The sequence below is a fragment of the Ahaetulla prasina genome, chromosome 2 (assembly GCF_028640845.1).
Source record: "Ahaetulla prasina isolate Xishuangbanna chromosome 2, ASM2864084v1, whole genome shotgun sequence".
Taxonomy (NCBI): Eukaryota; Metazoa; Chordata; class Lepidosauria; order Squamata; family Colubridae; genus Ahaetulla; species Ahaetulla prasina.
This window is the reverse complement of record NC_080540.1, coordinates 237,863,506-237,887,647: the sequence shown is the minus strand read 5'-3', so window position 1 is coordinate 237,887,647 and position 24,142 is coordinate 237,863,506. Positions and strand designations below refer to the sequence as shown.

General features: G+C 38.3%; 1 protein-coding gene across 5 annotated transcripts in view; it reads right to left on the bottom strand.

The window, feature by feature from the left end:
* The window catches only part of AOPEP (aminopeptidase O (putative)), a 235,892-nt gene extending 212,358 nt beyond the window's left edge, over positions 1-23,534 (bottom strand). For 2 of the 5 annotated variants that reach the window (XR_009153645.1, XM_058170936.1), the window contains exons 1-3: positions 23,462-23,534; positions 15,379-16,241; positions 4,556-4,722 (exon numbers count right to left, since the gene is read on the bottom strand). Coding sequence is in view for 4 of the 5 variants with exons in the window: in XM_058170936.1 (XP_058026919.1) it covers positions 4,556-4,722; positions 15,379-16,181 (970 nt within the window). In the remaining variant the exon portion in view is untranslated. The remainder of the gene's footprint in view (positions 1-4,555; positions 4,723-15,378; positions 16,242-23,461) is intronic. The other 3 variants (XM_058170935.1, XM_058170937.1, XM_058170934.1) reach the window with 2 other exon arrangements.
* Between the last annotated feature and the right edge of the window lie 608 nt (positions 23,535-24,142).

Here is a 24,142-nt window from a genome sequence, read left to right as displayed (position 1 = left end):
GGTGGTTGGCCTTTAGTCCTGTCCTGAGTTGTTTTCACTTCTTGGATATGGGCCAGTCAGCTTCCTGTGGCTAATAAGGGGCTGTAGCACGGCAATAGCAGGAGGAACAGATATCTCCACTTTCAAGCTTCCTTTAAACTCCCATATGGCAACTTCCCTCCATCTATCTCAACAAAGAGTTGGGGAAGCAGAAGGCAAGGAAGGTGAGGCCAGCATTGCACAGGACCGCTTATTCTCTGCAGTCAGGGTACAACAGAACGGCTGCTTTGGGAATGGAGGCAGAGGAGTGAAGGAGCAAAGATAGATAGTAGTGTAGCTCAGGAAACTCCAATGATCTTGGCTAGGAGGGGAGTGTGTGACTCATTGAAAAGAAGAGAGGTATGTTGTCCCTGCCCAAGTGGGGATGTGCTCCTTGTATGCCCTCTACCAGTCAAGTTCTACTGACTGCGGTCCTGGGGAAGAAACTGTGCACTCTCGTTTAAGCTTTTCCATGCTCATTGGTGAGAAGCTGTATCAGTTTTGGGGGTAAGTGGTCTCAGCACAGCTTTGGCCAACTGTTTCTCCTACTTAAGTGATCTACCTGCTGTGTATCTCAGATAGAAGGATCTCAGTTTCTGGCCAGTTCCTAATGGATCCATGATCAATTAGATGAGGCTTATGTTCAAATCTTAAGCCAGATTCAAGATTTCCCCACTAAGCATAAAATGCCAATTGCTTTTTTCTGTGTCAAATAATATATCATTTTTAGCTTGGCTTTTATTAAATATAATCTGAATTTGAGCTAAAGTTTCAAAAAATTGAAGACAAAACATGATTTTTTTAAACAAGAGAAATGCCAAAATAATTTTTATTACTTGGCAGAAGTGAAAATACTGTTCAGACACAGTTGCCTCTTCTGAGCGGACAAATCCTGCCAAATTTCAGATTATTAGATTTAAGGATTTTATATTTATTCAGTAACAACCAAAACAAATATTGAAGTTCTGCTTTAGAAAAAATGCTGCCAGATAGGTGGTCAAACTGAAATGGTAAAAACCTCTCTGATTTGCAGAATTTTGTAATAAATAAATAAATAAATGCATGTTTAACGGCATACCCATGGTACTATTCATAATATTCAACCATTTCTTAATGTTTGATTTGTTAGAGAATTCAGTTTCAGGCTCTTGTGCTAAGAAACTAGTCCTCAAGGGCTCTCATGAGCATTTGAGTTTGGACCATTGGTTTAGAGACATATTTGAATGCTGCCTAATTTGCTGATCTGATGTGCTTAAAATGAAAGCACACATTCTGTATTAAGTTAAGAATCTGTAGCAAAGAGAAAAAATTACTTTAAATTATTACTTTAAAAATTACTCAATGAAGTAATAAACAATTTTAATGTTATTTTATTTATTATTAAATTTATTGGCTGTTCATCTCATTACAGGGTAAGATGTAGTTATCTAACAGTAAAAGTCAAACAGAAAAACACAATGCAAAACTGATGGAAACAATGGGGTAGTATACAAGATTTGGGGGACGGAGGGAAGGGTAGATGCTTAAAATGGATGACAGTTATAATAAAGAAAAGTAACTTTTTGTAAATCCTAAACAAAATTATACTAATGTCTTTTTTGTTATTTGCAATACACAAATGTATAGTTTGGATTACTAAACCTGACTACAATTAATATAGTAAAACAATGAAATAGTGATATCATTTGTTATCTACTAATTAAGAGCTCTAGGCTTTCACACCTAATAATTAAACCTTTGAAATTGAAAGAAAATTTAGTTCCTTTCCCATTTTCTAAAAAAAATAATTATATAGCACAAAGAAATCTACACTTTGTATACAAATTCATTCACACAACTGAATCATCAGCAAAAAAATATCACAGTTTACTAAACTACACAAAACTATAGCATTTAATTTAAATAATTTGCTATGAAAAACTTCCCAAAACATTGATATCTCATTGCTTTATTAAAATTTTTGTAAGAAACATTTGAGGAAGCATGGTATAAACTAAACATGTCTTTGAAAGAACTGAGATGATGACCCCGACAAAGACCAAAAAACAATGAAGAGACTGGTTCTTCAGGATCTCTCTGGACAAGGACAGGTGATTACTCACATGTAGTCAAGATAAGTGCTCCTTACAGTGAGACTGCAGGACAGTAGTCACCTGCAGATTTCAGCACCGAGAGATCAGGGGACAATCATGCTCGTAAGTGCAGCATAGACTTTTAAAGGACACTGAGTTTGCTAACCTTCTTTCTAATCATTTTCAGAAAATTGTTTTTTTAAATTAACTTAAGGCCATTAAAGATCTTAAGAACAACAGGTTTGAAAAGCTTTCTGGTAAGTTTATCATCTTTTTTGAGCAAAATAAAAATTAACCATAAGAATTTAAAGAATTAGAAATAAATGCAATGTTGATCTAAAAAAAGTTATAAACCAATTAAGAATACAAACACATTTGAAATATTAAAACTTCTACTTTAAGATTTTAGAAACAAAATAAATAGTGTTTCATAGAAACCAAATTGTTTTGTCTACCTTAAGCCATAATAGAAATCTAAGGCTTTATGATTTTAGAAATTGGACACTATAGGGGATGAAAGATTACAGGCAGAAAAAAGGGAAAAAATGTAAACTTGTCTTTGGTTTTTGATTACTACTGTAATTTACAAAATGACACAAAACACTATGACATTTGAAATCCCCAGATTTTCAAAAAATGAGCCCAGAAATTAGTAACTATGATATCAACAATGTCAACTATGATGTATGTTTTGATTAACAGACTATGCATAAAAAGTGCTAATGAAGGAATGACAGATGTGAAACAAATTTTATCGATACAAAAATTGTAAAATCAGAAATATTGGATATCAAATAAAACTGTGAGACAGAGAAGTCAGCTAAAGTAGAAAAACAAATGGCAAGCCAACGGAATGATCCTAATAAAGACTTTTTACTGGTTACACAAAAGAAGTTGATTAAAACTTTGAAAATCAAAGTGAAATTACAAATGCTAAATCAAGAGAATGATCTGGATAACTATTTTTTGTTCGATTTAGAAAAGTTTTCTAAAGCCTCAAAAGAAGTTTTTGGGATAGGAAAAAGAGAAACTGAAGAAAGACCAAATTCTATAACATCTGAATGAATGATATTATTAGAAGTAAAAAAAACTCAGAATATAAAATTGGTTTGTTTGACCAAGGTTAAAATATATTTTATAAAGCTCTGGTAACCTTTTATGGACTTTTTGCTGACATCAGGACTGAAATATTGATGATTTATAGATTTACACATAAATAAAGAACAGGTTATAGGGAGAAGAGAGATTTGTCTGTAACCTTTAGGGAGTGAAGAATTATCAAATTTGTCTATACTTGGGGTGAAGATTGGAAGTCACTGCTTTGTATATTGTATTTCTTTTCTTTTTCTTTATCTTTCTTTGCACTTTTTATTCTTTCTATTTCTTTTTCCTTCTATGGGTTTAGTTTGTATTTGCTTTTACTACTGTAATAAAATTATTAAAAAAAAATTGTAAAATGTTTTAAGATTGTATTCTTATGATACTGGCAATGTTCAGCTAAATCCAGTACGATTTATTTCTGAAAGACATACTTATGAGAATAAATCAGTGGAAATGAAGCAGAACTGATTGAGAGAACCAAGAAGTGCTAATGATATTAAAGGCTATATTAAAGACTAAATATTAAAAACCTCTCTTTGAAATGCCTATATTCTTCAGTAATTATGTCAGTCACTATGTGTTGGCATTTTGTTGTTTCTATTTTTAAACTTTAAATAAAAATAAATTTCTATTGTGAAGCAGATTTCAATATGATAATTCAACCAACAGAAATAAGGTTAAGTAACATAAAAATAACCAACAACAAATAGGATTTGCTGTACCAAACTTCAAATTGTCAACTTGAAATGGTCCTCAATATCAAGGCTAATCCAATCCAAACAGTTCTCACGAAGAAGGTGTATTCTAAATCAAAATTGTTATTGTTATTATTATTATTATTATTTAGTAAGCATGCATACTATGACATTCAACTTGATTTCTCATGTTTCTTGTATTAAAGAAGAAAAATTATTTTAGACCACTAAAGGATATCTCAACCACTTAATCCTAACTCAACATACCAAGCTCAATTCTAACCTGATCCACTCTTATTGCAAAAATATAATTCACCGCAACCAACAATCGCATTTTAAAAAATATTTTTAAGTAAGATTTCAGGTTATTATAAATTGTTATGGCATCACAGAAATAGATTTCTATCATAACTTTATTTTAGAATTAATCCACCTACAAAATGCATATTACTACCGGTAGTTCCTGAAAATCAATGACTGGTGAGAAAAGAAAAATTGATAAGAAGGTAAGGAGGAAAAAAATTAAAAGAATGAATATGAAGATAATGGTTCCAGATAGAGGTGGAGCTTGAATCTCATTGGACTATGTAGAAGAAACACTGCACTGATACTAAAGCATTTTCCAAATGAATATTGAATCAAATATTAACATAGCAATACATGTTGTACCTTTTTCAGTGTTTGCTGGTTCTGCTACATTCTCACCACTCATTAGAACAACAAAGCATGCATCTGCTCGGACTGTAGCTTGCCATGTTGACATGGCAACAGGCGGTTCTTGGCATGGAAAAAGGGCCCTGTTGTTTATTGGAGATCCCACTGTATAAACACATGGTCTGTAGGGAACAGAAAAAGATAAGGAAGTAGTGTGTATACAATTATACAACTTATTACAAGAAAAACAAAGTTGCTAACAGGAACAGAAATTCAAACTATTAATATCACTCAATACATCTGGTCTGAAAAGAAAGGATCATACCATAGGATAATCACTTTTTGAACCTTAAGTGAAATTTGTATAAATTCTGACTTGCTCTTTGACGTCTCTGGAGACCCGAGAAGATAGAAATAGATTGTATTTGAACTTATATGAGGTTATTCTGCTCCAAATAACGCAATAGACTAGTTTTGGAAAAAATGTTTCTGAATTGATCACAAATTTACCATTACCAGGAATAACCTACCAAGTGGAATATGAATGCGCGGATTTACAAATGCATGCATGACTGGATATTGCATTAATGGTAATGCATTAGGAGGGTAGTCTTTAGCAATCCTCAGGCCTATTTGTGACCTCTATTCGTCTCTTCTGACACAGAAAAGCGAAACCAGAAGCTTCTATTTCCATTGAAAGACAGCATATACTTTTAAATTTAAATAATGATAAATCCTAACTACGTTTGTTAGACTTTAGTTTAGAAGAGTTAAAATCATCCACTTGTATGCTGAATAGCACAGAAAGGAAAAGTGGGCTGTGGATAAACCAAGGCTTCATTCCTTAAATGTAAGGATGTAAAGTAACAACTGTGTACAAACCAATCCTATGTATATGTGGGGGTTGGTTTTTTTAGAGATAAGGGTAAGTTAAATCACAAATGTTCTATGCTTTTCCCACAGTAGCAAATGGCAGCTGTTTGGAACACATTTGGAAGGCATCCAGTTCAGGACGGCTATCACCCAAAATGACTACAAGAAACAAAGACCAAAAGCTGGTTCCCGTCAGTGGGTTTCAAACATTTTTATTATCGGTTCTGTGAGTGTGGCTTGGTGGGTGTGGCATGGTTTGGTGGACGTGGCTTGATGGGCATGGTAGGGGAAGGATACTGTAAAATCTCCATTCCCACCCCACTCCAGGGGAAGGATACTGCAAAATCCCCATTTCCTCCCAATCAGCTGGGACTTGGGAGGCAGAGAATAGATTGGGGCGGGGCCAGTGAGAATTTTTACTACGGGTTCTCCAAACTACTCAAAATTTCCACTGGTTTTCCAGAACTGGTCTGAACCGGCTGAAACCCACCTCTGGTTCCCGTACATAAGGCAGCCAAAGCTCCTGGATCTAATTCACTTTTGGTCTTATCCCTCTCCACAGAGACTCTTTAAATCCCCAATCAATGGTTTCAACCATTAAAACAAAATATTACATCAAATATTTACAAAGTTGCACAGCTTGATGACCTTTCCTTTCTATCTTCTAAAGATTTTTATTGCAATACCCCAGCAGGCCCTTTTCTTTTTATTATGATGTTTACTGAAGAAGAGGAAGCACAGGCAGCCCACCTGTTACCTGATACATGCCATTATCCACTCCCACACAGAGAGTTTGACAGTAGAACTAAAAATAATCACCAGAATGCCAGAGAATATTTAAAATCATGGAAGCAATTGTCAGGCTCCTTCTTCCAAGCTCCTCTCACAAATTCTAGGAAAAAACATATGGCTTATACTAGTCTATTTATGTAAGAACCCGAAAAGATTGTATGAGTTGGTGGCTTGTTCTACACAAAGCACTGTGTTTTGCTGATACATTTTAAATGAAGGTACTGTCATTCAAACCTGACAAAATAATGGTAGTAGGGGAGGATTGTGTTGATTACATTGCTTTTGCTTTCGTAAATATTTATGAACATTATTTAAGTATTTTCAGTCAGCATAGTTATTCCTATGCAATGTTTGGAAATGTTTAAATAAACCCCATAGTAGCATAACAATAGAACTACAATTAATGTCTGGTGTATTACCTACAAAGCTAAGAATATGAAGGAGAAAATGCAGGTGCTGTTTAACTACTAAATGCATAGTATTGATGACAAAAATATATTTTTCCTATGAAACAGGTGTCAGTTTCAATTACTGTTTGTTTTGGAGGAAAGAAGTCATCTAACACATAACATTAAAAAAAAGGAAGTCATCTAACACATATTTGATAGGGAGCACCCTATCAAATCCTGCACCTGTCCCCCAAAGCAGCATTCTAGGACCAACACTCTTCATACTATACATAAATGACCTTTGCAATCATATAATAAGTAACTCCATTTTCTTTGCCATCTTTACAATGATATAAAAATATTTAACACCACAAACAATGTTGCTACCCTTCAAAAAGAACTTGACTTTGTGTCAGAATGGTCAAACAATTGGCAACTCCAAAACTCAACCAACATATGCTCTGTCTTACACATTGGCAAAAAGAACCAGAACACAAAATACAAGCTGAGTGGACACGACCTTGTACTGTAGATGATCCTCACTCTGTCAAGGACCTTGGAGTACTCATATCTAATGATCTAAGTGCCAAAGCTCACTGTAACAACATCACCAAAAAGGCATTAAGAGTTGTAAACCTAATCTATATATATATAATACAGTATATATATATATAATACAGTATATATATATATATATATATTCTGAGGTTTTCGTGGGTGTTTGTATGTAGGTCTTCGGTTATTCGGGTTTTCTCCCGCGTAAAATTGGAAGTGTCTTGGCAATGTTTCAACGAAATCCCATTCGTCATCATCAGGCTAGGTGCTTACAGCTTCATATTTCTAGGAGAAATCAGCACCTAGCCTGATGATGACGAATGGGATTTCGTCGAAACATCGCCAAGACACTTCCAATTTTACGCGGGAGAAAACCCGAATAACTGAAGACCTACACATCAATTCAACTGAACTTGTCCAGAAATATTATACAAAAAGAGTTCTCCACACCTCTGAATACAGCAAAATACCTTATGCCACCAGACTTGAAATCCTGGGTTTAGAAAATTTAGAACTTCAACATGACTTGAGTTTAACTCATAGAATCATCTATTACAATGTCCTTCCTGCCAAAGACTACTTCAGCTTCAATTGCAACAATACACGAGCACACAATAGATTTAAGCTCAATGTTAACCGCTCCAATCTTGATTGCAGAAAATATGACTTCAGTAACAGAGTTGTTAATGCCTGGAATACACTACCTAACTCTGTGGTCTCTTTTTAGTATTAGTATTTATTAGATTTTTATACCGCCCTTCTCCCGAAGGACTCAGGGCAGTTCACAGCCACAATAAAAAACAATGACAATATACAGATAAAAACAAAGATTAAAAAACTTATTATATGTTTGGCAAAAATTTAAAACAATATACCGTTAAAAACCCCTTAAAATTTATATCAAATATGAATATTAAAATTAAACTCTTTAAAATTATAAAATTTAAAATTACTAAGCCAGTCCCGCACGAATAAACAAATACGTCTTCAGCTCGCGGTGAAAGGTCCGAAGGTCAGGCAGTTGATGCAATCCAGGGGGAAGTTCGTTCCAGAGGTTAGGAGCCCCCAACGAGAAGGACCTTCCCCTGGGGGCCGCCAGCCGACATTGCTTGGCGGACGGCACCCTGAGAAGCCCCTCTCTGTGTGAGCGTACGGGTCGGTGGGAGGTGTTCGGTAGCAGAAGGAGGTCCCGTAAATACACTGGCCCTAAGCCATGGAGCGCTTTAAAGATAGTGACCAAAACCTTAAAGTGCACCCGAGAGACCACAGGCAGCCAGTGCAGTCTGCGCAGGAGTGGTGTTACATGGAAAGGGTGCACAACTTGGGCGTTCTCTATCACCCGCGCAGCCGCATTCTGAACTAACTGGAGCCTCCGGGTGCTCTTCAAGGGGAGCCCCATGTAGAAAACATTGCAATAATCCAGGCGGGAGGTAAAAAGAGCGTGAGTGACCGTGCATAGGGCATCCCGGTCAAGGAAGGGGTGCAACTGGCAGATCAGGCGGACCTGATAAAAAGGTCTCCTGGAGACGGCCATCAAATGATCTTCAAACGACAGCCGTCCATTCAGGAGAACGCCCAAGTTGCGCACCCTTTCCATTGGGGCCAATGATTCGCCCCCAACAGTCAGCTGCAGCTGCAGCTGACTGTACCGGGGTGCCGGCATCCACAGCCACTCCATCTTGGAGGGATTGAGGTTGAGCCTGTTTCTCCCCATCCAGACCCGTACGGCTTCCAGGCACCAGGATAGTACTTCGATAGCTTCGTTGGGGTGGCCTGGGGTGGAAAAGTACAGCTGCGTATCGTCAGCGTACAGTTGGTACCTCACCCCAAAGCCACTGATGATCTCACCCAGCAGCTTCATATAGACGTTGAACAGGAGAGGCGAGAGAATCGACCCTTGCGGCACCCCACAAGTGAGGCGCTTCACGGTCGATCTCTGCCCCCCTGTCAACACTGTCTGCGACTGGTCAGAGAGATAGGAGGAGAACCATCGGTAAACGGTGCCTCCCACTCCCAAACTCCCCAACCGGTGCAGCAAGATACCATGGTCGATGGTATCAAAATCCGCTGAGAGGTCTAATAGGACCCGGGCAGAGGAACACCTCCTGTCCCTGTCCCTCCAGAGATCATCCACCAACGCGACCAAAGCCGTCTCCGTACTATATCCGGGCCGGAAGCCGGACTGGAACAGGTCTAGATAGACAGCTTCATCCAGGTATTGGGGTAGCTCACATGCCACCACACTCTCTACAACCTTCGCAACAAAGCGAAGGTTGGAGACCGGATGATAATTTCCCAAAACAGCTGGGTCCAGGGAAGGCTTCTTGAGGAGGGGTCTCACCACTGCCTCTTTCAAGGCGGCAGGTAAAACCCCTTCCACCCCTTCTTCCCAAAATCCCCAAATCTTCAACCAAAAACTGTCTACTATTGACCTCACCCCATTCCTAAGAGGTCTATAAGGGGCGTGCATAAGAGCACAAGAGTGCCTACCGTTCCTGTCCTATTGTTTCCTTTTTTTATATTCAATTAATTTAGTTATTACATACTCATACTTATATATATACTTATATACTGTATAATTATTTCATGCTTGCGATCATATATACTGTGACTAAATAAATAAATAAATAAATAAATAAATAAATAAATAAATAAATAAATAAATAAATAAATAATAAATCTTGCGTAGCATCGGTAATATCACACTACTAACCAGAGCATACAAAACATTTGCGAGATCAATTCTCGAATACAGCTCATCTGTCTGGAACCCGCACTGCATATTTATTTATCAAATAAATAAAATCAAATAAATAATATCGGACATTAATACAATTGAACGTGTCCAGAAATATTTCACAAGAAGAGTCCTCCACTCCTCTGCTCACAATAAAATACCTTATGCCACCAGACTTGAAATTCTGGGCCTAGAAAACTTAGAACTACGCCGTCTTTGGTCTGACCTAAGCATGGCTCATAAAATCATCTGCTACAATATGCTACCTGTCAATGACTACTTCAGCTTCAACCACAACAATACATGAGCACACAATAGATGCAAACTTAAAGTGAACCGGTCCAAACTTGATTGCAGAAAATATGACTTCAGCAACAGAGTGGTCAGTGCCTGGAATACACTACCTGACTCTGTGGTTTCATCCCCCAAACCCCCAAATTTTAACCTAAGACTGTCTACTGTTGAGTTCACCCCATTCCTAAGAGGTCTGTAAGGGGCATGCATAAGAGCACCAGTGTGCCTACTGTCCCTGTCCTAATGTTTCCTCTATTTGTATCTATTTTATGTATTCAATTCATGCTTATACTTATATATATATATTACCTAATGTGTTCTTGACAAATAAATGAATAATAATAATAATTAATACAAAAGTTGGGTGGCTGTTAACAGGTAATATTTACTACCACTCTACCCATATTTGAGAATCCTAAGTGAAAAATAAGGGAGCAAAAGGCATGTTCAAAATGCTCAATGTTTCTTATGGCCAGAACACACAGATTCTCCATCATGAAGGCATGAAGAATCAGGCCCACATGCTCAGTTAAGATTTATTGCGCATACACAAAATTTATTGCCATACACAAGAATCTAGTCAGGTAACAGTCAGCACTAAGTTGGCACTAGTTAACCGAATTCAAGATGAGTTGAACTTGTGGGAATGTAATGATTTATTTAGTTATACGCATTGATATTGATACATTATTGTTAACTTCTGTGTATTAGGGATTTCTATGCTGTAGATCAGGGGTATCAGACTCAAGGCCTGCGGGCCGAATCTGGCCCATGGGGTGCTTAGATCTGGCCGACAGGGCTGCCTTGGAAACAGCAAAGGACCGCGGCCCGTAGTACCTCTGCCAGCAAAAACAGAGCTCAGGAGGGCCACATGTGGCTCCCCAAACTCTGTTTTCACTGGCAAAGGTCTATAGGAGGCTGTCCTGGCAGAAAACAGAGCTCAGAAGCCTGTTTTCACTGGCAAAATGTTCGGGCCACCACAGGCACACACCCCAACACAAGCTGTCCACACCCACCCTGGCCATATCCCCTGCCCCCCCCCACCCCCGAGGTTAAACACAACCTAATGCGCCCCTCGATGAAATCAAGTCTGACACCTCTGCTATGGATGGTTAATTACAGTGCATAATTTGTTGAAGCTATTATGAGTCTTATGGGAAACAACACATAAATGTAATAAATAGCTGTAATAATAATAATTGCTTTGACTTTTGTTTCAGCAAAACCTAGAGCCCTTTGTTTTGTTGGAACATAGCTAACCTAAAAAGTTCCAATGCAATCATTAAAGTAGGTTGTTCTGTTCTAAGCAAAAAACTAATGCACTTTTCGTTTCATGCATACCTTTTATTTATTTGCCACTTTAAGTGCCCAAAGCAATCTGAAGCAATGGGACTCTAGTAATATTACATTACTAGTATTTCGAAACAAGAAGTTCAGTGCAAAATACAATAATACAGCATACGAGAACATTAGTGTAGATGTTTATACTTTCATTTAACAGCATATCAACTTACTAGAATAGAGCACAAAAGTACTGAACAATCCTCTATTATTTTATATCCCTAGAATAGGAATTTAGACTTTCACTTTCTCACACTTTCCAACAATTAGAGCAACTACCTATAGCCCACAGCTTATATATGGGAAGATAGCAGGCAAATTAGAAATGATCTGTTTCTGTTATTCCCCCCGGGAGGAGGTTTCGAAGTATTTTTAGCAGGACTACCAGGTTCTGTTAACAGTTTTGTTCCTTATGCCATCCGTCTGGTAAATTCACAAGATTCGTTTTTGTTGCCATGTACATGTATACATCCGAACTAGACTGTGCTGTTTCTCTGTGTCATATAATAATATATGTGGGTATATGTATGTATGTATGTATGTATGTATGTATGTATGTATGTATGTATGTATGTATTTATCATGCTTAGGTGGTATATATTGGAGGTGGTGACCCTTTGAGAGCTGTATGCAATGAAATTTAATTTTAATGTATGCCGATTAGTATACATTTAAAGTGACAATAAAGTTATTCTGAAGTCTAAGTTCTAAGTCCAAATTTATTTATTTATTTATTTATTTTTCACATTTATATACCGCCCTATCTCCCTAGGGACTCAGGGCGGTTCACAGGCAAGTAAAAAGTATATATAAATACAGACTAAAATAACAATTAAAAAACTTATTCTACATAGCCGAATTATTAAAAACTATATAAATAATAAAACCCATTTAAAACCAGTAAATTTAAAATCTAATCCAGTCCTGCGCAGATGAATAAGTGTGTTTTAAGCTCGCGACGGAAGGTTCGGAGGTCCGGAAGTTGACGAAGTCCTGGAGGGAGTTCGTTCCAGAGGGTGGGAGCCCCCACAGAGAAGGTATCAGCTCCATATATCTACCAAACTTCCTCAAAGTAAGAGTGTCACTGGACCAAACTTATGCTTTCATCTTCCATAGTAGCTCGGGCCATTATTTGTGACAAGGGCTGAATTTTTAAATCTCCACTGACATGGAAGAAGCCAAAAAGAAGGCAATGGGGAGATTGTATCAGCACACACATGAAGTCTATAAAAGTTTACCTTCCACATTAAAATTACATTTAAGATCAGACCAGTAGTGGTTTCACTTAACCCTTCACTTCACTTCACTACCGGTGCAGAACTGTGGCATATCTGTGCGCGCGCTTGCTTCGCTCACATGTTGCACTTCTGCGCATGCGCAGAGCATCTGTGATGATATCCGGGAAGGTGGGCAGAGCCTCCCACCTCCGCCGCTACCAGTTCACCCAAACTGGGGTGAACCAGTAGAAACCCACCACTGGATCAGACGTTGATGAAAAAATTAAAAGGCCAACATACAGGACATCACTCTTTATATGCTTAATGCAATTAACTAGTACAAGCATATGAATTTTCTTCTAGCCATTTTGAAAATACACTGGCCAATCTGAGCATAATGGCAATCTAGAACAAATTAGCATTTCAAAGCAGAGGATTATAAGCATTTGGAAGCCCAAGATAACCCTAACTTGAGCTAAATATGGTTGGGGGGGGGCTAAATGTTAATTTGAAGAATAAAAAAAATTGTCTTTCCCCCCAGAAACTTAAGTAACAATTAAAATATGTCAGTTATAATTCAATACAATTATTATATATACTTAAGGCCAAATGAGAAACTGTAATAAGCTTATTTATACCGTATATACTCGAGTATAAGCCGAGTTTTTCAGCACGTTTTTTGTGCTGAAAAACGTCCCCTCGGCTTATACTCGGGTCTATACGGCTTATACTCGAGTTTTTGTTTTTTTTTAAGCCCCTCGGCTTATACTCGAGTATATACGGCTTATACTCGAGTTTTTTTTTTTGTTTTTTTTTCACATTTTACCGGACGGCGCGGGGAAGCCCTGCGGTGCAGTGAGAGGGCGGGCGGGGAGCCGCCAGCCTTCTCAGCTGAGGGAGGAGGTTTCAACCGTAGGTGCCTCATTTCCCACCCTCGGCTTATACTCGAGTCCCCAGTTTACCCCAGTTTTTGGGGTAAAATTGGGGACCTCGGCTTATACTCGGATCGGCTTATATTCGAGTATATACGGTAATCCTATTTTGATTTGTTTTCAAAAGGATAAACATCATTGAAGAACAATTTATATCAGAACTGGGGAACAGGCATCCCAGCTAGCCACAATGAGAGAAAATGCTGGCATGCACAAAATGATTTCATGATGTAAAGTCCACCCTTACATGTATACCAATATGTAACACAAGTACACAAGGCGTAGGGTTTGCATCATAATGTTACAATGCATGCTTCATCCCTTTCCTTCTCCTAATATGCCTACAGGTGGTTAAATGTTCCTCTCAATACTATTTTCTCACTCTGAATTTACTCATCTCATCTTCGAGTTGTTATTTGCCCATGAGGCAAATAGAAGGGGATCCCATATAGACTTACAGTATGCATTCTTATAGGACCATGATGGTGAACCTATGACACAAGTGCCAGAGGTGGTATGCAGAGCCCTCTCTGTGGGCATGTGTGCCGTCGCCAGCTGCTTTTCTGGTTTTCAGCATACCAGTTGGTCTTCATGTGCGCCGGAGTGCAGGAAACCCAAAGACCATCTGGCCAGTCACTGTGCATCCAGTGCTCCGGAGTGCACATGCGAAGACCAGCTGGCCAGTGCGCATCTGCGTGCCAGAAACCCGAAGACCAGGTTGCCGGCGCGCATATGTGCCCTGGCCAGCTGGTCTTCAGGTTTTTGGCGCTCCTGCACACATGAGTGCATGTGCATGTGCATTCCGGTTTGGACCCTCAGTGCTGAAAAGGTTCGCCATCACTGTTATAGGACAAACATGGAGAACAAATGTGTGCAGAGGGATAGAATCATCTAGACATTATTCCTGAACATGGCTTTGACCCTTTATGAGCATGAGTTTAGGTATCCCCTACAATCTTGTATAGTTGATTTATTAAAAAGGAAGTTAACATATCTAAAAATACAGGTATTAAGCAATTAAAAGACTAACATCAATTTATTCCTGACGAAATATTTATAATCTGTATTGCATGGCAGGAATAGAAATCAAGTCAAGAGCTGATAAATGAATAGCCTGTGTGCAATTAAAAGAAGCAAGTTAACAGTAATGAAGTCTTGTAGATAAGATGTGTGGTACCTATACAGTACATAAGATATATTGGCCTTTGTTGACTTGGATCCTACAGGTGATGGAACTCTAACCCAACTAAAGGTTACTATTGAGACGGGCTAATATGCTACAAAATTATATTAGGCATTGAAAAACAATGTTTAATTGTTTTACCTCATAAAACAGTTCAATTATGTCCTGATCCTTCAAACGTTCCATACATTTTGCATTTACATCATTTTTAATGCAAGTTCTAATATTCCTAAACATTTGATTGTTTAAAAAGCAAAGTAAAACTGCTTTAGAAAATATTTGTGCCTTTTATCTAAACTATACCAACAATTATTATCTTGAATATTTTGGTTTATGAAATGTATTGGTTGAATTCAGCCTCGCAGTGATAAAATCCTCAAAGCTATCACAAGCTCTGAAGTTTATCGTCTGTGCTACTCATGCATTTAAATTCATTATGAATGAGATCATCATTCATAATTCAACTGTGTCCCATCTGGAATGTAACACCAAAAGGTACCAGATGCACTCAAGACTGCTGCTTACCTGTCACTTTGATCTGTAGTCCAGCTAAGTGATTGTCCTTCTGGCTTTGTTTTGTACCATATTCTTACGGCACGAGGGAAGTCCTTTGGCAGTTTGATCCCTGCTTTCCTGATTTCCAAGCTCCAAGTGTCTGTCATAAACAGAAGCTCACCACAAGCAGGAGCCTGGCTGCAATGCTTGTAACGCTGAAGCTGCTCTCTCCAATTATTTGTTGGTAATGTCACAAGTTCGTGCACAATTTGATTCCGAAGATTTCTAGGATCCTTAGCAGCATCCATTAACTTGGCAGAGTTTGTACATGTCTCGATGCCTGGAACAACAGCAGCATCCACCTCCTCGACCTTTAACACACATAAATCACAGCAGTCCAGGACCAGCAAGAAATCTTCACTCCCATGAATCTCAATGTCACAGCAGTTCTTTGAACTAGAAATCCCAGAAGCCTGTTCCCTGTTGCCATGGCTACCGTTTTTATCAGAAGTATCATTTTCACCTTTACCACAGACAGCAAAATCATTACATCCACTTTTAGTTGTGCAAGCACTTGCATCTGGCACGACGACTGAGCAGACTTCAGGTGTCGGAACACGGCAAGCTTCATCAGACCAAGGAGGACTGGCTCCTTCCATCTGCTTACTCTCTCTTTTTCCGTGTCTTCTGACAGGCTCAAGGAAAATAACTATGGTGCCTTCTACAACGTGGTTTCTAAAATCCACATCCAGGTCTAAAACATAATGTTTTACCAGCATGTGGTTAGTGTTGGCCATCAATGGCAGATCATCTGTGGTGATATCTAGCTCCATTTGTCTATGTCTTCCATGCAAAGAAATCTGGCTAAATCTTGTTGTTTCCTATATAGAACCCTGCAGCAGAAAAAAATAGTCAATATGCATGTTTTCCACTTTTATAAAAAACTGTTATGTACAATAATACATCTGGCCCACATGTGTATCCCACTGACACAAAAAAAGTGAAGTGTTGATTTAAATTAGGGCTACAAAAGACAGCAATGTACACAGGAATGTATTTTTAATGATAAATGTGTTTGTTATTCATAATAGCAAGGTAACTGCAGAGAAATTAACTTTGCAAACAAAACTAATGTCATTTACATAACCACCAGAAAACAAAATCAATGAATCAGTACTGCACTACTGTATAACGTTATCAATTAAAACTATCTTCTGCAATATAGAAGAACCAACATGAATTTATTGCAGCAATTCAGTTGATATGATTGCTTGTCTAATTTTATACTTTTCAAGAGGTTAGCTTATATTTAAAAAGTGTGATTTTCAATGTGTGTGAATTTGTGTGTGTGGTGTATGCTTCTCAGTCAGATTTGACTCCTGCAACTACATAGACAAGTCTATGCAGTTTCTTGACAACATTCTCAGAAGTGGTTCGTCATTGCCTTTTTACTCTTGTTCTTTGAATGTAAGTAATAAGCATAAGTGAAAGCTAAATGGCCTCTACTATTTCCTATACCAGAACAATCACTGACTATACATTACATATCTTGATCACTATAATGTAGTTTTACATTATGGTTATGTTACCATATTGTTTCCCCATTGTTAAATTACAAGAAAAAGAGACTTGGAAAACTAGGAAATTATAAACATTCTTTTGCAATTATACTTGAAGACTTCTGAAATTTATAGCTAATTGTTCCAATATATAATTCTTTCTAATATAGGTAATCCTCAATTTATAACAGTTCATTTAGTTCAAAGTTACACCACTGGAAAAAAGTGACTTATGACCATTTTTCACATTTATTTATTTATTTATTTATTTATTTATTTATTTATTTATTTATTTATTTATTTATTTATTTACTTACTTACTTACTTACTTACTTACTTACTTACTTACTTACTTATTTATTTATTTATTTATTTATTTATTTATTTATTTATTTATTTATTTATTTATTTATTTATAATTTAATTTCTATACCGCCCTTCTCCCGAAGGACTCAGCCATATTAAAACACATAAAATACATAATATAAGTCACAAATTTAAAATGAATCTAAAACGAAATATTTAACAGGCCTAATTCACTAAAACGGTCTTAGACCGATATAAAACCCTTAAAATTTAAAATTATAAATACATTAATAAATTAATTTAAATTAATTAAATTAATTAAAACACTTAGGCTAGTCCCGCCCGATTGAATAATAAGGTCTTCAGTTCCCGCTTGAAGGTTCGGAGGTCGGGGAGTTGGCGTAACCCCGGAGGTAACTCATTCCATAGGGTCGGTGCTGCCACAGAGAAGGCTCTCCCCCTGGGGGCCACCAACCGACATTGTTTGGTTGATGGCACCCGGAGCAGGCCCACTCTGTGGGAGCGCACAGGTCATTGGGAGGCTATCGGTGGCAGAAGGCGGTCTCGTAAATAGCCCGGTCCTAAGCCATGGAGCGCTTTGAAGGTGATCACCAACACCTTGAATGATTTATGAACACTTATGACCTTTGTAGCATCCCCATGATTGTGTGATCAAAATTGAGATGCGTGGCAACTGGTTCATACTTATGACTGTTGCTGTGTCCCAAGGTCATGTTATCACCTTTTGTGACCTTCTGATACGCAAAATCAATAGGGGAGCGAAATTCACTTAAACATGTTACTAACTTATCGACTGCAGTGGTTCACTTAATAACTGTGCCAACAAAGGTCATAAAATGGGGCAAAACACATATAACAAATGCCTCATTTCAGAGCAGAAATTTTGGTCCCAATTGTGGTCATAAATCGAGGACTACCTGTAGTGACAATCCCATTTTCATCCAGATTAGAAATATTTCACAAGAAAAAAGAACAGACTTTTCAATCAATGTTAATATTTACCTACCTAAGGGGGAGAAGAGCTGTTGATTAAATTGATTCCACAATTAATTACTGAGCATCTGTCATCCATTAGTTGTTAATCAGTGCAGGTAGTCCTCGACTTATGACCACAATTGGGACCAGAATTTCCGCGGCTAAGCAAAGTAGTTGTTAAGTGACTCACAATGATTTTACGGATTTGTTTTTGACATGGTTAAGCAAATCACTGCAGTTGTTAAGTGAATAATGCGGTTACTACGTGAATCCGGCTTTCCCCATTGACCTTGCTTGTCAGAAGTTGGTTCGGAAGGCTGCAAATGGCAATCATGTGACACACATACCCTGGTTGCTGCAACCCTCAGAAATACACCTGGCTGCCAAGAATCCAAATTTTGATCATGTGACAATGAGGATGCTGAGACAATCGTATATGCGAGAGCTGGGTGTACTTTTTTCGGTGCCCTTGTAATTTTGAACAGTTGCTAATGAATGGTGGTAAGTTGAAAACCACTTTTAATGATTTTTTTTGTCCTCTTATTCAAAAGAGAAGGGGAGGGAAGGCAGAGTCTAGCAAAATTAATACTGTATGATAGTTTATATTCTTTAAATATCCTGGAACTGTATTCCCTATAATCCTTAATTAGTTCTGGTTATGCTTTCTGGAGTTATAAATATTTAAGTCCAACACATCTGAAGAACACTAGGTTAAGAAACACTGTCCTGGCTTGACTTAGGTTTTGAATATTCCTATGTTTTGCTTTTCAAAATAAAGATCTGGAATTCGGTTTTTATTTTCCTTTTTTCAAATCCAAACAATATATATAATTTTCTGTTACTGTTGATATCAGAACTTGTTTAGTACTTAAATTTTAGAAATCAGCATACTATAGATCTATCTCAATCATCCAGGTCATAGTTGTCCCAAAGTTGTTTTTTCCAAAAGGCAACTGGATTTTTTGGGCTTTTCTTTCCTTTGAAAATGTTTTCCTTGTCATCCAAAAAGCTTCTTTTTTGCCGTTTGGAAAAAATATCTTTGCAGTTTTATGCATTACTAACACATTAGGTATTAGCCTAAGTGTAGTTAAATTGAACAAAAAGCAGACCATATGATTTATTTATTTTTTTGTAATGGTTGGTGACTTTATTTTCAAATCGCTATTAAATTGCATGTGTTCCATTTTATAAATTAAATGTGTGGGAGTGAAGTACAGACTAGTTGAGTAACTGAAATTCATTTGTGAAAAGAAGATTCTTGGTTCATTTGTCCTCTTTCATTTCTTTCGGCCATTTTTAAACATATTTTTCAACTTGTATCTAAGAAGCACATGAGACTTCACATTCCTATGCTGCAATTATAACACTATGTATTATGGACATGAGAGACTTCACGTTGCTTACAGAAGCAGCCATTACTTGTAGGCGCCCCTCCCCCCCTCAACAGTGTCAGAAACAAAAGGGACTCCATTGCAGATCTATCCAGCAGAGAGTAGATTAGTTACCAAAAACGGTGGAAATCCTTCAAAAAGAGGTGCTTCAGAACATTACAAAATAAAGTGGCTTTGAACGCAAACCATTGTGGGCAGCTTCCATAGTAGCAGCACAAATTTGTTTCCACAAAAATATACTGTAGTTTGTATGCATTACTATTGAATAAAATGACTTTTTCTAAAGAATTTGCACATCACACAAAAAATATATTTCTGTCAGTCATTGTTTTGCTCAGGAAGGGTGAGATTCTAACTCTCTAAGTTAGTTGCCTAAAGACCCTTTCCTGCAAAGCACCACTACTTTAAATCAGAAATAAACTTTAGTTTTCTTAGTCACAGTTCTCTGAGTAAAGGATAAAAGGCTGGATACATAGTTAATACAAGCCATATACCGCTATTTATAAATGGCAACGGCTGAATTCACACACTAATCCAAAACCACAGAAATGCATCTATGGTAATATTTAGTGATCATATAAAGATATGACATGTAAACTTTCCATCCAGTTTAGACTTTTAACAAGCCTGGAAAATATATAAAGAATGCCAGCAGCCGTTGATTCCCCATGTTCTAAACAAGAGCCAAGCATGCAGACTACGGTGACCACACTGGTTTTACTGGCCATGGAAACCAGAGTGGGTTAAAATACACTAAAAGCATCTGTGCTCATTCAAGAACTGAGCATTTTGAAACTGCTGTAGCCAATCCTTTAAATTAAAGCCACGTGGGTGTGACCTAAAAATATTTTGAAATATACATATATATAAACACATATATTACAAGAATCCTCAAACTTGGAGAACTTCAGTGTCTGTTTCCCAAAGCTATGATTTATGTGCCTGGATAGCTTTAGTGCAATTAGTTTAGTTTTTCTAATAATATTGTCTACTGTGAAAGAATACTACGAAACCATACTCTATGTAGTTAGAATTGCATTATATTATTCATTTGATAACATCAAAATCTACTGGCATTTAATTTTAAGATGAGGTCTTGTTAAATTGACCTAAAAGCAAGAAATAAATCACAGTAATTCTATACCGTCCTCACTTACTGCTTCATTCACAGCTGCCAATGTTAGGGAATATATTCATATATATTGTCATTATAGCAGATATTCACCATATTCAGGGGGCAGAACAGTGGTGGGATTCAATTTTTTTTACTACCGGTTCTGTGGCCATGGCTTGGTGGCCGTGGCTTTGTGGGCATGGCAGGGGGAGGATACTGTTAAATCTCCATTCCCTCCCCCCTCCAGGGGACTCGCACATATGTGCTAGTTGTTCTCAACTCTGGGGGGGTACTCATTTACTTTTCAAAGCCAAAGAGACAGCATTGTCCAAAGATGTCTCTGTGATCATGTGGCCGGAATGACTAAACGCCAAAGGTGCACAGAACGCTATTACCTTCAAACCAAAGGTGGTCCCTATTTTTCTACTTGCATTTTTTATGTGCTTTTGAACTGCTAGATGGGTCCCAGAAGCTGGGACAAGTAACGGGAGCTCACCCTGTTATGCAGCACTAGGGATTCGAACCACTGAACCGCTAACCTTCTGATCGACAAGCTCAGTGTCTTAGCCACTGGGCCACTGCTTCCTTTTAATAAATAATATACTACACCTTAAAATCATGGATATACTCTGTGTGTGTGTGTGTGTGTGTATCAGTACACATATGCATACACACACACACACACGTAAAGATAAAGGAGTCCCTGTGAATTTTACCCCACTAGTCATTACTGACTATAGGGGACAGTATTCATCTTCATTTCAACCATTGATGCAGTGCTGTCCGAAGATATTTCCATGGTCATGTGGCCAGCACGACTCACAGAGTGTTGTTACCTTTCCAGCGAAATGGAGTATTTATCTACTCACACTTGCATGCTTTCGAACTGCAGTTTGAAAGCATATACAAATAGACAGACAAAGATATAGATATACAGAGATATATTTTTTAAAAAAAAAAGAGACAGGGTCAAACTACTTCCTGGAATGGCAATCTGAATTAGGTATTTATTTTATTTTTGCTACTGACAATATTATCCACCAACCCGATGTTAGTTTTATAGAATTGGAGGCCGAACCATATTAATATTTAGATGATAAGTTTGTGGGTAAAAGCGGTTTCCTTTTTAATATTTATAAGTCAGCTATTCTGCAATGCCTTTGTGGTGCTTAATTAGAGAGACATTAAAAATCTGCATTGAAGGAAAAGTGAATTCCTTCCAAAAGGCGATTAAAAGTAGCACTCCATGTGAAAATGGTTGAAAGTACTTGAATGACACTCAAGTGCAAGCAGACAGAAAGCCAAAACTTCATGGAGAATCTGAGAAAGCATCAGTTTCATCAAAAATGTCTGTACTTTTTATTACAATCAATATGTTAAGTCTTAGGACCATGATACCAGCATGTAAAAATCTAGACAACCCCTAGGTGACAGAAGAGAATTACAGGGAACACTAACTCTTTGCTGCCCTCTAGTCACTGATAGTAAATACTTTTTCTCCTCCTCTTAACAATTGGGAAAGAACAGGATGTCTTCAGACTCTTCCAGAGTCCTTTTCACTTCCCACATTATCTATGAAATATATGAAGGGTCTGCTTCTACTTTCTTCTTGTTGCTTGCCTACGTTTCTTCCTGGGCAATGCAATTTCACCCCCTTATTTCTGTGCTTTTTGCAAGATCTGCCATGGAGGGAATTTTGCGTGACTGCATTTCTACTCAAGCGATTGAACAAAGATGACAAATGCTCCCATAAAGAGTAAGCACCGAACATTTTACTCGCCCTTTCTTCTACACATTACTGGAAAGTTAAGCTCGCCCCACATAATGAACAACCACTGCTGACTCAAGGAACCTGATTTTCCCAAAAAAGCGACACCTAAAGGAACAACACATGCTAGGATTTACATAAGACCTGAGCTAAATAGGGAACTGGTTGCTTTGTGGGTCCATGAGTGGGAAGAACATAACCAATAGAGAGGCAGTGTGTGCTTATGTTTCGTGTGTGTGTGTGTGTGTGTACGTATGAGAGAGAGAGAGAGAGAGAGAATATGAATGAATGGGAAGGTGGAGGGCATATCACCAGTTCTTCACCCCCCCTGCCCTGCTCCCTCTACAGAGCCCCAGTTAGCTCCCATTCATCCAATGCATTGCCCAGAGAATCACAGGAGATGCACAAAAGGTAAGCATCCTGTGGCTGTCAGAAAGCATCTGCCAGGAGCTGCTGCTCCTTCCTTCCCTGCCCCTCTCCGGCTGGTTCAACCAAAATCCCCACCGCGAATTCAGGCAGACAGTAAGTGGCAGCTCTTGGCACAGAACCGGGTCGGGAAATGAACAAAGACGACCGATCGCACTCTTTCCACGGGCGGCACTTGGGGCTCTACCAATCCCCCTGTCCGGTGCCCGGCTCAAAAGGTTCTGCGCACCTCCCACCCAGTCCGTCCTTTAAATTGACAAGCTCATCGGATTTGAGTTGGGAGAGGGGGAGACGAATGAGGGCTCCTCTCTGGACAGGCCAGTTCAGGAAGGTAGGACGAAGGACAAGACGACAGGGGGTCCTCCACAGTGAAATGGGGAAAGGAAATTATGGCCAGATTAGAATAAAGGGGGGCTGCGTCCAGCAATATTTCCCCACTCTGCCCGCCGCTCCCCCCCTCCTTTATAGTGATGGAACCGGCCGGAGGCCGCCCTGTCACAAGAAGACCCCGCACCCCACGCTACAACCAGCCTCAGCGCGTGCCGCTCTTTACCTGGCGCACCACCAGCGACTTTTGGTTGTGTTTTTCACCCCGCTCGCCTCGGGTGTCAACGGTGAAGGCTGCACTTGATGACGTCAAGAATTAAGCCCCGCCCTCCCGGTTGTAACTCAATGGGGTGGCTTTGCCTTGCTTGTTTTCCCAGCGCGGTTGTGATTTCTTCAATTTTTGACAACCGAAAGTTAACGAAGCAAAGACCCAGATTGTTCTGCTGGGTTAGAAACTGTTTTTTGTTTGGCGAATTCTACTCGCAGTTAAACCCAAGAAGATGGGAATCATACATACGTTCAGGAGAAACACAACTGCATAGAATAGAATAGAATAGAATAGAATAGAATAGAATAGAATAGAATAGAATAGAATAGAATAGAATTTTTATTGGCCAAGTGTGATTGGACACACAAGGAATTTGTCTTGGTGCATATGCTCTCAGTGTACATAAAAGAAAAGATACGTTCATCAAGGTACAACATTTACAACACAATTGATGGTCAATATATCAATATAAATCATAAGGATTGCAGCAACAAAGTTACAGTCATACAGTCATAAGTGGAAAGAGATTGGTGATGGGAACGATGTGAAGGTTAATAGTAGTGCAGATTTAGTAAATAGTCTGAGAGTGTTGAGGGAATTATTTGTTTAGCAGAGTGATGGCCTTCGGGAAAAAACTGT